This window comes from Podarcis liolepis, assembly GCF_965112155.1.
Source record: "Podarcis liolepis genome assembly, chromosome: 1".
Lineage (NCBI taxonomy): Eukaryota > Metazoa > Chordata > Lepidosauria > Squamata > Lacertidae > Podarcis > Podarcis liolepis.
In genome coordinates, this window is record NC_139554.1 from 116,711,033 (window position 1) to 116,727,671 (window position 16,639).

The following is a 16,639-nucleotide window of genomic DNA, read 5'->3' on the forward strand; positions in this document are numbered from 1 at the left end:
CAGCAGTGTGCTCCACAGCTGGAGAGACTACATCACCCTCTTTCACCACTGTTTTTACACCACCAGTGGTGCAACAGCTGCCAACAATGGCTCACGTTTGTGCACAGATGAGCGAAGGAACCTCGGGTGTGCGGAGACTTGAAGGGAGAGTTGTGAAACGTTCACAAGAGCTCTAGAGCAAGCTCTTAAAAGTTGGGCCAACTCTTAACTTACCCGCAGTATCCTATTAAAGTCTTCCTTGTCGACTCTCAAGAAGTGGCAGTTATCTTCTCGCAGAACAATGGAAGCAGCTCTAGGCGCATCGTTCACTAATGCTAGCTTGCCAAAATCATCGCCTTCGTGTAGGGTACATACCACGCCCTAAAAACAACAACAAGAAGAAGAAAAGCACATTCACACAGAGAAACCGTAATTGGGGAGTCTGTCCCATTGACGCTCCATGTGCAAACACAGGATTTCTAAGCCAAATACTATAACAAATGTATCTGGCAGGGAATTTAACAGCCAAAATAACGATGAGAAGACAATACATGGCAGCTGGTTATTACTAATGCTACAGAAAGGCAAGGGCAAAGAAAGAATGGGGTTTGTTCTCTGAAATTTGTTTCAGAGACAGACAGACTTCTGGCTCTGCTAATGGTGGCAACTTTCTCTTTATTTTTTTTTAAAGTCAATTTTTTTTAATCAAGTTTGTTGAACAACAGACTGCCAGTTTCTGATATGTATTCTTGCCTGCTATCAGACTGCACTGTTAAGTCCCATTTGTTATAATGACAAGAGGGGTTTTTAATTGTATCTAGTTTTTCCTTAACACCAAAGAAAATATTTGGCTTATTTTATTAAAAAATCTCCTATGCCACTTTTTTTTTCTTAAATATGTCATCAGAGTGGCTCACAGTATGCAAATAGTAACATAAATTGCAGCATAACTTCAGGTTTCAAAGGAACCACAGTTGTTTGGACTGGACACATGAAGCTGTATTATGCTGACAAGAGACAATTGGGCCCTCTAAATCCAGATCCATCTGTTCAGGCTACTAGGAATGGGGAATTCACTCTCAGCCTTTTCTAGCTGTTGGGTATGTCCCCTAAATCCGTTCTCGGGGTTCCCACAGAATAAGGGAGGGTGCAGAGATGCACAGGTAAAGAACAGCGAGGAGAAGTTATACTGGCTAAGCTGACATCCTTGTGCTAGTGGATATACCGTATTTTTCTGTGCATAAGATGCCCCCGTGTCCCTCTTTTTGGGGATTCCAAATTGAGAAAATGGGGGAGGGGGGAGAGATTGCCCAGACTTGTTGAGCTTTTTTGGGTCACCTGCAGGACCGCCACAGCCAATCCCACACACATCGACAAAGCCACCAATCGTCTGCACGCTCGCCAAAAACAACCCACCAATCACCCGGAAAAAACCACTGTTGACAATCTCCTGTTTGTGGCAGCCACCAATTGCCCATCCCAACTCTCCACTATCCATGTATGAGACAACCCCCATTTTTTTGCATAATTTTAAAATAAAATAACCTCGTCTTATACACAGAAAAATACGGTATTTGGCTGGATACTGCCCATTGCTTCCACAGCCGAAAACAAACATTTTCACAACACACATATGACTGCATGTGCACATTCTCTTACACATACAAGCTGTGATAATTTTAAGCACATCCAAATGAGAACCATTTTATGCCGGCGTTCCATTCCGGGCATCACCTATACATGAAATATGAGAAATACTAAGAATCTTAAAACAGTACCTTGCCATAAATGACTACATTGACTGATCCTTTCAGAATAATGTACCAAGAAGTTCCTTCTTCTCCCTGATTAAATACTGCAGAAGAGAGAAAGAGAAGGAGAGAATAATGTAAAGTGGCCAGGGAGGAGAGGCAGTAATGAGATTTATTTACTGAGAAAAGAAGAACATTCAACACCTTAAAAGCACAACAGGAGGGGGGTGGAATCCAGAGAAGATTGAAGTACTGGGGTTCTGAGGTGGTAGAATGCAAAGTACAAACAAGATACAGTCATACCTCGGGTTACAGCTGCTTCAGGTTACGTTTTTTCGGGTTACACGCCCGCCGAAACCCGCAAGTACCAGAAGGGGTTACTTCCGGGTTTCGGTGGTCGCACATGCGCAGAAGCACTAAATCGCGTTTTGTGCATGCTGAATCGCAACCTGCTCGTGCGCAGACATGCCGCTGCGGGTTGCAAACGTGCATCCCGCATGGATCACGTTCGCAACCCAAGCGTCCGCTGTACTTCTTGCGACGACACCCGAGTATTCAATGTTCCTATATGTCAAAACTCCCTGGGAGAAGAAAACTAACTAATATTTGATGTTTTCTTGTGTTCTTAATATTTTGTTGGGAGCCGCCCAGAGTGGCCTGGTGCAACCCAGTCAGATGGGTGGCATATAAATATCATCATCATCACACCAGGAAGTAGGTTCAGCTAGAACCTCTCTCCCTGATTTTCTAAGACTTCTTCCTTGAAAGGACTTTTCTTTTTTGCATGGGGGAGCATTCAAAATCACCCCCCCCCATTTGAAGTCTGAAATGGTACGATCCATTCTGCTGCATGTGCAGTCCCAGCTTAACAATGCTATTCCCAATCAAAATTATTTGGAAGTATGCACTATGAAGATCCCTATGACATACTACCAAATAAATATGGATGGAATAAGCATCCTGTTTTGAAAAGTGGGCATTTCCAATTCACTCTCACAGAGAACAAAAAGGGACTATTGAATCCTTCCCTGTGGTTAACAAAGACCCGAGTACTGTATAAATAAATTCATCCCATACATAATGGGATTTATCCAGGGCTTTTTTTTTCAGGGGAACTCAAGAGAAACTCCGTTCCAGCACCACTCTGGTGGGCTCCATTGTCCTTTGTAAGAGAATGAGGGAAGCGTTCATGGTGAGTTCTGGAACCTCTTTTTCTAGGAAAAAAAACCAGCACTGGATTTTGTCCAAGGTTGAGCCTGCAGAAGACAGCTCATGCAACAGATCTTTCCTTACCCTCTTCCCTACAGCCCCTCGTAACCCACCTCCAAACTCTCTCCAGAGGGTTTTGAGGAGATCTGCCAAACTTTGTGGGCTGTGTTAAACAGAACTGCAATGGAAGTGGGGGGGGGGCAGGGGGTGGAATTGTCCAGAATCAGGTAAAAGACTCTTGTGCTCAGCCACTCAGGTTAACATGGGATACACAACCCCAGTACAAATGGCCCAGCAAATTCCTTAAGGTTTTGTGCTCTTTTTTTTTTTGCCCTCGGGTCCTGAGTTTTCAACTGCAGTGCCAAAAGGAAGCGTCTCCCCCCCCCCCCATCGTTCTACCCGGACACTGAGGTCCAGCACCGAGGGCCTTCTGGCAGTTCCCTCACTGCGAGAAGCCAAGTTACAGGGAACCAGGCAGAGGGCCTTCTTGGTAGTGGCGCCTTCCCTGTGGAACACCCTCCCACCAGATGTCAAAGAGAACAACAACTACCAGGCTTTTAGAAGACATCTGAAGGCAGCCCTGTTTCGGGAAGCTTTTAATGTTTGATGTATTATAGTATTTTAATATTCTTTTGGAAGCCGCCCAGAGTGGCTGGGGAAGCCCAGCCAGATGGGCGGGGTATAAATAATAAATTATTATTATTATTATTATTATAAAAGCAATTAGGTCAATACAGTTAGCTCAAGTGTAAACCTGTGGTAAAATTAATTTCACTTACAGACGGTTCCTGCTTTGGGATGTGACTCAAACACTAGAACACCTGCTAGCTCCCGCTTTACCTTGAAGCAAGACAAACAACAAGCATTATAGTTTTGTTTTTACATCCTCGACTTGTGTAGTTATATATCAACTCATAGGAAGGGTGGGGGAGGGTTCGGAAGGGAACGGGTGCCAAAACAGTCACAGAAAGCAGCGTTGAGCATCTTTGTCAGTGTAGGGTCGCTATTGCATCTGTTGCGGAATGCAAAGAGAGTATGAGAAGTCATGCAGAAAGTACATGACTCTCTAAATAATTTGGTAGGATTTAGCAGAAAGTGGCAGACAGCAGTCTGACATAGTGCTATGGGATCAACATAATCAAACCCAAGAGCATACAAATTCCTTGTATAAATGCAATTATATGGAGGACACCACATGCCCACCCAGTCACTCTTATATATGGCTGGGTTTTGTTTTGTTTTTGAAGTATATTCTGCAACGTGTCATTGCAACAACAAGACAGTAATGGTATATATATATATACTAGACTGTTCGCACCTAATTCCGCTTTGTAAATTGTTCTGCAATCCTTCCCCAAGGGTTATTGCTGTTGGAGCACTCTGGCACTATAGTGCAACAAAACTCATACAACCCCAGAATATTCATGATATATAAAAAGTGCTGGGGTTTCAGCAGGTCCTAACGGGACATGAAACGATGGAAAATGAAGTGGTAAGTCTGCCCTGAAACTTATTTTTCAGGTGCAAATAGTATTTAAAGTGTGATTGTGTGTAACTGCCCAGATACCATCATGAGCACAAATCATCATGAATGTGTAACAAAATGATTGGCTGGGACAGAACTTGTCCTCACAATCCAATACTATGCCCCTTTTGTACCCATATAAGGGAGGCATCGGTCAGCTACAATTCTATTTATTTATTTATTTGCCATTAAGGGTCACAAAATATAAAATGCTCACTGTTGTTGAAAGATGAGACAAAGCTTTAATGTGCAGAAGTTCTTCATATATAATTTCTAGGTCATCAGCAGTTCTCTGGCCAGGCCTATGATAAAGCATACACAAATATTACAAACTGAGTAACAACAGAATATCACAAACTAAATTTAAGTGAACTGTTTGGCCATAAGAGGAGTTTGTTTGTGGTCTTATATTTATATTCTACCTTTATTTCGTCAAAGAACCCAAGGTGACAGGAAGTCAGCTGTCCAGACAATGATCAGATCCAGCCCTAATCAACTTCTGCAAGATGGCAGCTTTATGGGCTTTCAGACCATACTACCTGACCATAGTTAACCGATTTAAAAACTAATTGCTTCCATACAAGAGCATTTTGCAGTCTTGCACATTCTTCAAACAGATTAATTGTATTCACCCATTGTATTCACCAAAGCAAGGCAAAGGGTAAAGGGACGCGGGTGGCGCTGTGGTTTAAACCCGAGCCTCTTGGGCTTGCTGATCAGAAGGTTGGTGGTTCGAATCCACACGACGGGGTGAGCTCCAATTGCTCTGTCCCAGCTCCTGCCAACCCAGCAGTTCGAAAGCACACCAGTGCAAGTAGATAAATAGGTACCACTGTGACGGGAACGGTGTTTCTGTGTGCTCTGTTTCCGTCACAGTGTCCCTTTGTGCCAGAAGCAGTTTCGTCATGCTGGCCACATGACCCAGATAGCTGTCTGTGGACAAACACCAGCTCCCTCGGCCTGAAAGCGAAATGAGCGCCGCAACCCCATAGTCGCCTTTGAGTGGACTTAACCGTCCAGGGGTCCTTTACCTGACCTCACCAAAGCATCCCCCAAAATGATCTCTACCTGGAATCAGATAACTCCCACCTCTCCATAGCTAGGGTAAGGAATTTTGGGCTTGCTGCCTTTACGTGGAGAATACCTGTTGCTAAGGAACCACAGCAGGAGAGGACCATTGTGTTATGTCCTGGTTAAGGGCTTCGCAGAAGCATCTGATTGGTCACTGTGGAGAAACAGAGTCCTGGACTAGGCAGGTCTTTGGTCTACTCTAGCAAGGTTCCTTTTACATTCTTACAGGGCGCTTTTCTCTCCATCTCTCTCTCTCTCTATTAACAAAAACTCTGCAAAATGGCTGACTTTGCTTTGAAATGCTTCAAAACTCAAAAGAAATTTTCTCATCGTCCTGGGCAGAAGAGTCACACTAAATAGAGGTGTATTTGCTGCCTGTGTGAAGTTCCCTTCTTTGCAACCGACCGTATAAATAATGTATGAGGGAGGAAGAGAGAGAGGGAGAGAGAGAAAGGTTTGTGGCACTACCCGGCAATCTTTTCACTCAGCAGTTACGGTATTTCATCTTTGCCAAAAAAGAAGTGGGCTGGAATTTCTCATTTAAATAGATGTAGCCCCGGAAAAGGTCATTTGGAATCTAAAGTGACTTTACCTCACAGATCTGTCAAGGAAGCTATTTTTCATCAAGTATGCCTATAACAGAGTTGCTAAACTTTTCTGGAGCCAGAATCTCAAAGCAGGTTTTTTTGGGGTGGCGGTTTCTAATTGGAATGTATTGAATGAAGAGTCGCTTTTAATTTCTGGCCGATGAATACCTTTTCGTGGTAGAAAAGTCTGCAAAAAAGTCAAGATCTCTCGGCTGAACTGCCGTGTTTGAAAAGCCCAGTTGACAATGATATCATGACACACAGGAAACTGCATTTTGTGTGTGCATGTGCGAGAGAGAAAGCATTACATTATGAGTGTCTTATGTTAGTCGATATAAAGCAAAAGCTGCTTTAGTACAGCTACAGGGAGATTTTGGTGGGGACGCGGGTGGCGCTATGGTCTAAACCACTGAGCCTCTTGGGCTTGCCAATCAGAAGGTCAGCAGTTCGAATCCCCGCGACTGGGTGAGCTCCCATTGCTCTGTCCCAGCTCCTGTCAACCTAGCAATTAGAGAGCACACCAGTGCAAGTAGATAGATAGGTACTGCTGTGTTGGGAAGGTAAATAGCGTTTCCATGCGCTCTGGTTTCTGTCATGGTGGTTTAGTCCTGCTGGCCACATGACCCAGAAAGCTGTCTGTGGACAAACGCTGGCTTCCTCAGACTGAAGCGAAATGAGCACAGCAACCCCATAGTCGCCTTTGACTGGACTTGATTCTACACTATTCTGCTAAATAACTTGAATCCTATGCACACAGACTTGGAAGTATATACTATAGAAATCAGTGGAATTTTCTTCCAACTAAACATGGCGAGATTGGGTCTGCAAAACGGTTAAAATGCAGGCAAAACATTTACTAACTTGCAGTGGGACATGTTTGAAAAGTAGCACAGAATAACAGCAAAATGAAAAGACATATAAAACTGTATCTCTAGTTGAAACATCTTTTTTGTTGTTATAATTTTCATCGGCAAAACAGACTATGGTTAGATTTTTCCATTCAAAGGCATGTTTTATTATTCATTCATTTATTACGTTTGCAGTATAACATTAATAAATTCCACCATTAAAAATAAACAATCTACATAAAAGTCATAAAACTGTATAAAAAGCAGATCAGATGGCAGCCAGTTTAAAAACATAGTTAAATTTTAAAACAGAGATTAAACACAACGAAACAGGCAAAAGGGAAAAAGCCCTGTTTAAATAAAAAGGTTTTTTTGCCACCTGCCAGAAACTGAGCAACAAGGAGGCTAAATGAACATCTTTGAAAATGAATTTTCAAAATCTGGATATAGCCACTAAAAAGGCCCTTTCTTGATTTCCCACCAAATCCACATCAGTTGTTGGTTGGACCGAGAAAAGGGCTGCTCTGGAAAGTCATATCTGGTGATAATTGCAAATGTGACTGCTACTTGGGCATATTTGAAGATTGGCAGGCTCAAGATCAAAACGCTGACTCTGTTTTCCCCCTTTCCATGTCATCATAACCTTTTAAAAGCAGCACCTCATTAGAAGTTTTTAATTGTATGGATATCATCTTTTTATTATTTGCTGGCAGTATTTCAACAGTGCAGTTGCAAATGTGCTTTTTATTTTATGTGTGAGCGCGCTTGCATTCATTTGGGGTGTTTTCTGATTGGTTTTGGTAATCAGCCACACAGGTATAAGCCCCTAAATTCCCACTGCATTAACAACCTGCTTTTTATCTGGTAGACAGGCCGTTCTGATTCATATATACTTTAAGCTTTCCTTTAACACGAGTGAAAATGTCACACGGTCTGTTGCAGAGGCAGCTCAGACTTTTGCTTGTCCAGGTATGGGAAGATATTAAGCGGTGTGGTGCACCAATGATGTAGATTTCTCGGATCCTGCTGTGTGAAGACCTACTTTCTGCAGGAAACCTGTTGGGTGAGCTATGTCTTAGTTATACCCAAGATAAAGTAAATGGGAGGTTCCGGGAGAAGCAAACTACACATTAGTGGAAGGGAGAGCTTGGTTGAAATTACATGATCAATAAACACTGTTGGCTGCTTGAGTAGTCTATCAAGGTCACAGACACCGAGTTTCTCTGTTGCTGCCATGTGGACAAGAATGAAAATTGTATCTCGGTATATAAGCACTGCTGTGCCTCACGATGCCTGCTTATCCCTGTTCTTACTGCAAACTTGAATAAACCTCTGTCCAAGAAGAAAAAAGATCAGGGTGAAGAGGACAAGATGGCAGTCAATATAATTTTATTTAGGGTCTACTATATGCCAGGCATTGTATAGGGAACTGTAGTGATGTGTCCCAAAATGAGAGCCAGTGTGGTGAATTGGTTAAGAGTGGCGGACTTGTAATCTGGTGAACTGGGTACGCGTCTCCGTTCCTCCACATGCAGCTGGGTGACCTTGGGCTAGTCACACTTCTTTGAAGTCTCTCAGCCCCACTCACCTCACAGAGTGTTTGTTGTGGGGGAGGAAGGGAAAGGAGAATGTTAGCCGCTTAGAGACTCCTTTGGGTATTGATAAAGCGGGATATCAAATCCAAACTCTTATTTTTAAAAAAATAAATAATTTTTTTATTACATTTTCATAACTTTAACTACAGTGGTACCTCGGGTTAAGTATTTAATTCATTCCGGAGGTCCGTTCTTAACCTGAAACTGTTCTTAACCTGAAGCACCACTTTAGCTAATGGGGCCTCCCGCTGCCGCCGCGCCGCCAGAGCACAATTTCTGTTCTCAACCTGAAGCAAAATTCTTAACCCGAGGTAATATTTCTTGGGTTAAGCGGAGTCTGAAGCGTATGTAACCTGAAGCGTATGTAACCTGAAGCGTATGTAACCCGAGGTACCACTGTAATTAATTTCAAACTTCAAATATGTTATACATTTCTCTTATAACTTGACTTCCCACCTTCCCTTCCACGCTGTTTTTATATGAACAGAACAGTGGTGACCTGGCTCCCTCATAACCAGTTCCTGTGCCACCATTGGGTATGTCAGCCAACCAGCTAGATCAGGGGAGGTGTTTGGTGAGTGCAAAAGCACTGCTGCGGCTTCCACCATCCCTAATGGGCCGTGTTTGTGTGCAATACTCTGGGGGGTGAGCCAGCAGTGGAGCAAGCCGATCGGGCGCCTGGGGCGGCGCATGTGGCCTGCGCCCGTGGATGTGGGGCCAGCCGGGGCAGGATGCTCCGAGGGGTCTGCCTGCCTCATCCCACTCAGCTGCCCTACAGCTGAGGGGGAGGCAGCAGGCGGACCGTTTGGGGCAGCATGGATCCTGCGGGCACCCAAGCCACCACGTCACTCCCAGGAGAGACACGTGGCTTGGGCATCCTGCAGGCCCCACGGTGAATGCTGCCCGCCATTTTGTCACACCCCTCAGTAGTGACACCCGGGTCAACCCACTGTCACCGCACCCCCTTCTTCCGCCACTGGGCTGAGCAGGCAAGGGGATGCCCCTGTGGGCCCTGCTGGGGCTAGTACTTGCCACAGTACTTGCCAAAATGTGTTGGATGTGTGGGATGTAAGAATCAGGTGCAATCAAACACAACATTGCTAGAGTAGACATGACGGTTGTCTCAGTCCTCCAGCCGGAACTTCCTGCTTTCCAGGACTGAGACGAAACTTCCTATGTGTAACTTGAGATGGAGTAGAAAGAACCAGAACCACAGGCTGGCGACCATCTTGTCTCCTCTTGTCTCTATGGACGCCATCTTAATAACAGCACTACTAAGATGCACCCTTGGCTCCAACCCAAGAGAAGAAAAGCCGGGCTTTCTCCCATAAGGAGATCCACATTTAAACTATGTTATAACCTTTTAAGTCTGCCTTCTGGGAACCTTTGTGTGAACAGATGATTACTTGTGAGTAAACGTTTTATACAGAAGACTGTGTAGAGTCTTATTTTAGGAGGGATTAAACAGGGAAAATACCAGGAAATATTTACAGAGACTCTAACGAGTCTGAACAGGCTATCTGCTGTGCATGTGTTTAAAAAAAGGGGAATGTTAACTCTGCTGATTTTGTTGAACTTGTAAAGACAAGTTGGGATAGGATATCTTAGGCAATATATCCTCCCCCGCATCCCTAAACATTCCCATAGGTTGCTGATACTGGCCTTCTGTATGTCTTGACCTTAAGGGCTGATAGTGAGAAGGGATTTTAATGAGAAAAACGGTGCTGAAAAAAGAGTAAATCTGCTCCCCCCAGTGATCAAAATCGGGCTTTCCCATAACTGCTACAGTGGTGCCTCGCAAGACAAAAAGAATCCGTTCCGCGAGTTTCTTCGTCTTGCGGTTTTTTCGTCTTGCGAAGCAAGCCCGTTAGCGGCTTAGCGGCTTAGGATCAGCTGATTAGCGGCTTAGCGGCTTGGGAAAAAGGGGGGGGGAGAGGAAAAAAACCCCGCAGGAACTCGCAAGACATTTTCGTCTTGCGAAGCAAGCCCATAGGAAATTCGTTTTGCGAAGCACCTCCAAAACGGAAAACCCTTTCGTCTAGCAGGTTTTCTGTCTTGCGAGGCATTCGTCTTGCGAGACACCACTGTATTAGTATTTTTAAAGACTGCAAGAGATCTTGTAACATGCCCAGTACGGCACTTGGAAAACTGGGCACAGTAGCAAGAAAGGATCCATAGCCTCATCACACAGCAACTGTGTATTACAGTTAGCAATTTCCTTGTTAAATACTGGATTTGATTCATCGTTTTTAACTGCTTGAATTTGTGCAATCAGCTAGATACAGATTAGTAAATAAAAATTCAATTGAGGTTGTCATTTAAATTTTAAATAAAGTTTTTAAAAAATTAAGTCACAGCTTTCAAAAAAAAAATTCTAGGCGCATAACTATGGATTTCTACTCGTAGCTTTGTTGCTTGCACTGAAAAAGAAGCTAATTTTACATTTCTAGCAATGCATGTTTTTAACAAGGAATGTGGCGGGTGGCAGGGAGAGAAACAACCTTACCAATAGCAACAAGAGTCTGCCAATTTTTCCCCCTTACAGCTTTCTTTTCTGCCTTCTTTTTTTTAAAAAAAACAACAACACTACAGGCTTTCTTTCATCAATTGACAGTTAAAACGTAGCAGTTAATGTAATAAATAGAGAATTTTTAAAGTTGCCTGTCAAAACAAGTGACACATTCTGCAAGTGAGTTTCAAATTGGAAACAATAGAAAGCACCTTTTAAAGCAACAGCGTCATTATACAATCAAATGCTCAAAGTGATCTTTTCAGCATGTTTTTTCTTTCTTTTTGAAATTGCATTATTTCTTTCACGGTAATTATGCGAGTTTTTTGCATCCTCTTGGAGAGTTGCATGTCAAAGGCAGCAGCTGTGCCGATATGCAAATAGGAAGTATTATTTCAAGCCAATACAGAGCCAATATTCTACACCTCTTGTAAACTTTCATCGTATGGCCAGGATAACTTGTCAAAACTAGGGCAAGTTCCCACATATTAGACAATAAATCTGTGTCTGGACTACAGATCAGGACTAACATGATAGGGACCATACTCAAACTTGGAGGAGGAGGAGGAGGAGGAGGAGATTAGAACTTTTCTCCCTCATATATAGATTTACATATGTGGGGAACAGTGGAGTACAGTCGTACCTCAGAAGTCGAACGGAATCCTCGGAAGTCGAACAGAAGCTCCTACAGCCAATCGGAAGCTGCGGAACCTGTGTCGGACATTCAGGTTCCAAAAGAACGTTTGCAAACCATAACACTCACTTCCGGGTTTGTGGCATTCAGGAGCCAAAACGTTCGACTTGCAAGACGTTTTGACTTCCAAGGTACGACTGTATTCTCACATGGACCCCCAGTGGCAGTTGGAAGTGGTACAGTCCAGCCAATGGCTTATGCCCTTACTTGCTTCTTTCTAAGAACAAGGCCCATTAAGGTAACTCAAATCCTCTGCTGGGTCAGAGGTCTTGCCATACTCCAGCAAAAATGGAAAAGGCCATCTGAGACCCATGGGGGTTTTTTTTGGTACCCAGGTAGATTGTCCAATGCAGTGGTCGGCAATTTGGCTTGTGTTGCTTGCGATTGTTAGGGTTTCCCAGTTGGATGAGTGATATTTGGTTTGGCATTCCACCCCCCCCCCAAAAAAAAACCTGCTCCACAACCGTGGGCTCCCCCCCTAAAAAAGCTCAACAACTCTGTGCCATCTTCCCCCATTTTTTTAATTTGAGAGCGTCTTATACATGGGGGCGTCTTATAGACGGGAAAGTATGGTAGTTTTATGTTATCTGTATGCAAATACAAAAAGTCACATGAGGTAAAATTTGGAGGTGGAAATTCTGTGGAACTTTTGGAAGAATTTTTGGCTACCATTTTAGGTGTGCATGGAGTCTAGATAGGTGTCTAGTCTAGATCTATGGAGCTGATTATGAATGCAGTGGGACATAATCCCCTCCCCCCAAATAAAATCAAAGTATAGAGAGCTACAGTTCCTCTCAAATATTATTGTAACTACTCTGAAGCAAAGGAAGACATTCGACTCTGTTATAGATATATTAAAGGGAAAGGATACCCCTATTTCATCTATTAATATAGCTCATTGGCTTTCACAAGCAGAGGGTTTAAGTGTGAAAACAATAGTGTACCCTCTTTTCTTTTCTCTTCACATCACATACAAATAGCATAAATCTATTTGTATACATCAAGGGAAGGAAGAGAATTAACAGAATGTCTTCCAGGAGTTCCACAATTCTGGTGCCAAAGATGGAAAGGCCTTGACTGTTTGAGGCCTCCCAACATCCTGCAGACAGTGGAGAAGGCAGAACTGGTCCTTTGAGAAAGATCTTAAGGTATTCATATACAACAGGGATATTGCAATAGTTGCCTGCAACTTAAAATACAAAGGCTACATGACAGCATGACTCATACTCAGGATGATGAGATGAGAAGGGAAGCAAAGGGGTAAGGACAAGAAGGACCCAGAAAGCTGAAGGAATCTTTGCAAGCGACTTTCCTCAAGAGACTGCTGGAAGAAATCAACAAACTTATCCAAAACAGCTTCATACAGTGGTACCTCGGATTACGTACTTAATTCATTCCGGAGGTCCGTTCTTAACCTGAATCTGTTCTTAACCTTTAACTAAAGCACCACTTTAACTAATGGGGCCTCCTGCTGCTGCCGCACCGCCGGAGCACAATTTCTGTTCTTATCCTGAAGCAAAGTTCTTAACCTGAAGCACTATTTTTGGGTTCGTGGAGTGTGTAACCTGAAGGGTATGTAACCTGAAGCGTATGTAACCCGAGGTACCACTGTACTCTCTCTTACACTGACAGCCAAGCTCCAAGCTGCATGCACCTCTCTTTTATTTTACCTTTGGCTTTTTAAAGAAAGGAAGAAACTGAAAAGCAACCTCAAATTATCCTGTCCTTTCAAATCATCCTATCCTAAGTAGGTTTCTCACAGGAGAAAGGTGTCAGGCAAATGTTGGACTGTGGCCATAGTGTTCTTGAAGGGCAAGTGGCAACCTAGTTATCTAGCAATGGGAATAAGGCTCATGTATCAACCTGCTGTCAGAGACAAGTCAGTAATTGTTGATTATCTTACGGCTTTCTGAGGATCATCCTCATATGGGCATCTGGTCCAATCTGCGAGAGGAGAAGCATCGTGTCTTGCAGTTCTTCATCGCATTCTTTCTTCTCTTCCTCAGTTGGCATCGGGGCATCTTCATGCTCGTCGTCCAAAAACCGATAAAACAAGTATTTGTCCTGGAAGTTTTGTTCTTGATCCACTGAAAACATCAATACGAATGTAACCATTAGCACAGGAAGGCATTATAGCTTAAATAAGGTATCATGGCCCGGAAGCCCAGTTCTCCAATGGGAGAACTTCAAAGTCACTGTCTTCTGATCATTGCATCAGGGCAAGCATTTTGGCTTGCCAGAGAGAATGATCCCCACCCCTCCATAGCTTTCAAGTGTCCCTTATTTGAAGGGACAGTCCCTTATTCCAGAGCCATGTCCTGCTGCTGTCCCTTATTGATGAATGTCCCTTAAATGATGTCCCTTAAATTTCAAAGGAAGCAGCTCCTCTGCCTCCCTCCCTGCCGGCCAGGGAGGAGGGAGGCTCCAACTGTGTTGCTTGGCTGTGTTGCTCACCCAATAAGAAGTCTAAGAACGACTGGGGGGTGGGGCTTGCATGCCTTGTGTGTGGCTAGTTAATGCAAGCTGAGGGGGTGTTTGAATGCTGGACGCCATTTTGTTGCACGTGCTGCTGCAAAATTTGCAGTGCAAAGCCAGGCCGGGGAGCCATCTTAAGTTGAGGCTGCATAGGCCTTGTGGTGCATGTGATTCAGATTCTGTTCAGTTAAACCTCTGGTTACAAAGTTGGTTGGACAGTGTTCTCGAAGCTACCAGCATGAGTTTGACCAGACTGCAGGAGGACAGGAAGACTGGAGTGCCTGGAACAGGTGAGGCTGCAGGTCCCTTATTTTGGCTGCTGGTACCTTATTTTCAAGGCTGCTGGTCCCTTATTTTCAAATCTGTAAGTTGACAGCTATGCACCCCTCTCCTCCCCTCAAGCACTGTTCTGGTGGTTTTCCCAACTCCCCAAAGCCAACTGGGTGTGTGGGCAGGGGTAAATCCCCATTATGCTAGCATAAATCCTTCTCATGTAGTACCTGCATAGTCAAGACACACTTGCCTCTTCATGCATTCAGTCTGACCACAAAAGGGGTGTACATGCTTACGGGCCTCCTTGCAATTGGCAATGCAAGCCCCTTCAGAGATAAGCACGAAATTTGGCAGTGGAGGAGTAGGGTTGGTACACAAAGGAATGTTGGGGGTTGGCGTGCTCTTTCTGCCCTTGCATAGTCAAGAGGAACATCTGCACCTCCATCGTTCAGTCCGGACACTGAGGTCCAGCACCAAGGGCTTTCTGGCAGTTCCCTCACTGCAAGAAGTGAGGTTACCCCTCACTGCAAGAAGTGAGGTTACAGGGAACCAGGCAGAGGGCCTTCTCGGTAGTGGCGCCCGCCCTGTGGAACTCCCTCCCTTCAGATGTGAAGGAAATAAACAACTATCTGACTTTTAGAAGACATCTGAAGCCAGCCTGGTTTAGGGAAGTTTTTAATGTTTGATGTTTTATCGTGTTTTTAATATTCTGTTGGGAGCCGCCCAGAGTGGCTGGGGAGGCCCAGCCAGATGGATGGGGTATAAATAATAAGTTGCTGTTGTTGTTGTTGTTGTTGTTGTTGTTGTTGTTGTTGTTGTTCTTAGAGGGCCATTATCTCACCAAACATTTCTATCTATCTATGAGCAAGTTCCTAAGTGCCATGACACTGTTAGCATTGCACAATTCCAAAGCATCACATAATCTAGAGTTACGCACATGTACGTATGGGGCTATTTAATAAAAACCCTCCTTACTGCTATAAAACTCAATGGGTGGTAGTCAACTATTCAACAAAATCCCACCAGTTTACAAAAGAAATGGACATTAACCGCCCTGAGATATTTTGATGAAAGGGGGTATAGAAAATAAATATTTTTTAAATTAATTAATTAAGTTGAGGCAATAGCATACCAACCCCCCTTCCCCACCATTTGAATTGCACAATCCAAATTTCCCAGTATGTACTCAAATCCCTCCCGCAAAATACTGACATTCCAAAGACACTCCATAATATTATGCATTTTCACAGATGGTTATGCTCCTAAAAGAACTGCAATCCCTTTTGGGATTGCTAAGGAATCTATGCCATGGATCTAATAAAGTGTTTTCCAAACTTGAGTCGCCGGCTGTTTTCAGACTACAATTCCCATCATCCCTGACCACTGGGTCTTGTTAGCTAGGGATGATGGGAGTTGTAGTCCACAAAAAACAGCTGGAGACCCACGTTTGGGAAACACTGATCCGAGTGGGAGGAATTTCCTATAAAGCAAAAGAGCTTCTCTTACCATGATTGAGAACACCTTCCTCCAACAACACTTGCCACATGCCCACTGCCTGCGTTCGTAAATGAACGCACGAACTCTGCTGCATTATCCAGTCTACCAGTTCTGTTCCTACACAGCACTGTCTGAGGAAAGAAATACATATTTTTAATGTTTTACATCATCTAATGGTTTTAAACATTTGATATATAATAGCTATTTAGAAGTAAATGGAACCAGGTCAAGAAAGGGACTTTGAAGAAAATGGCAAGACACTAGATACAGGATTATGCATCACAGGTTTCCCCTTTAAGCCAGGCATAGGCAAACTTGGCCCGCCAGCTGTTTTGGGACTACAACTCCCATCAGCCCTAGCTAACAGGACCAGTGGTCAGGGATGATGGGAATTGTAGTCCCAAAACATCTGCAGGGCCAAGTTTGCCTATGCCTGCTTTAAGGAATGAGGAAAACAACCTGGAAAACATTTGCCCCCAATCCTGGGAAAACATGAGAGGCCCCCTTTATCCTTCCCGCCTCTCCCAAATTCTCCACACACCACGGAGAATTCAGAGGGAAGACTCTCTCACTGAATGCCAGGTTGGAAAAAGGGACTCCCCCTTGGTTCCCTCATTTTATACTGG

General features: G+C 43.9%; 1 protein-coding gene across 3 annotated transcripts in view; it reads right to left on the minus strand.

Moving 5' to 3' along the window:
• Positions 1-16,639, minus strand: part of RAPGEF4 (Rap guanine nucleotide exchange factor 4) — a 166,137-nt gene that overhangs the window by 46,281 nt on the left and 103,217 nt on the right. For all 3 annotated transcript variants that reach the window (XM_083467925.1, XM_083467926.1, XM_083467927.1), the window contains 6 exons: positions 16,023-16,144; positions 13,672-13,855; positions 4,682-4,766; positions 3,719-3,779; positions 1,758-1,834; positions 214-360 (listed from right to left, as the gene is read on the minus strand). In XM_083467925.1, the coding sequence (XP_083324051.1) occupies positions 214-360; positions 1,758-1,834; positions 3,719-3,779; positions 4,682-4,766; positions 13,672-13,855; positions 16,023-16,144 (676 nt within the window). The remainder of the gene's footprint in view (positions 1-213; positions 361-1,757; positions 1,835-3,718; positions 3,780-4,681; positions 4,767-13,671; positions 13,856-16,022; positions 16,145-16,639) is intronic.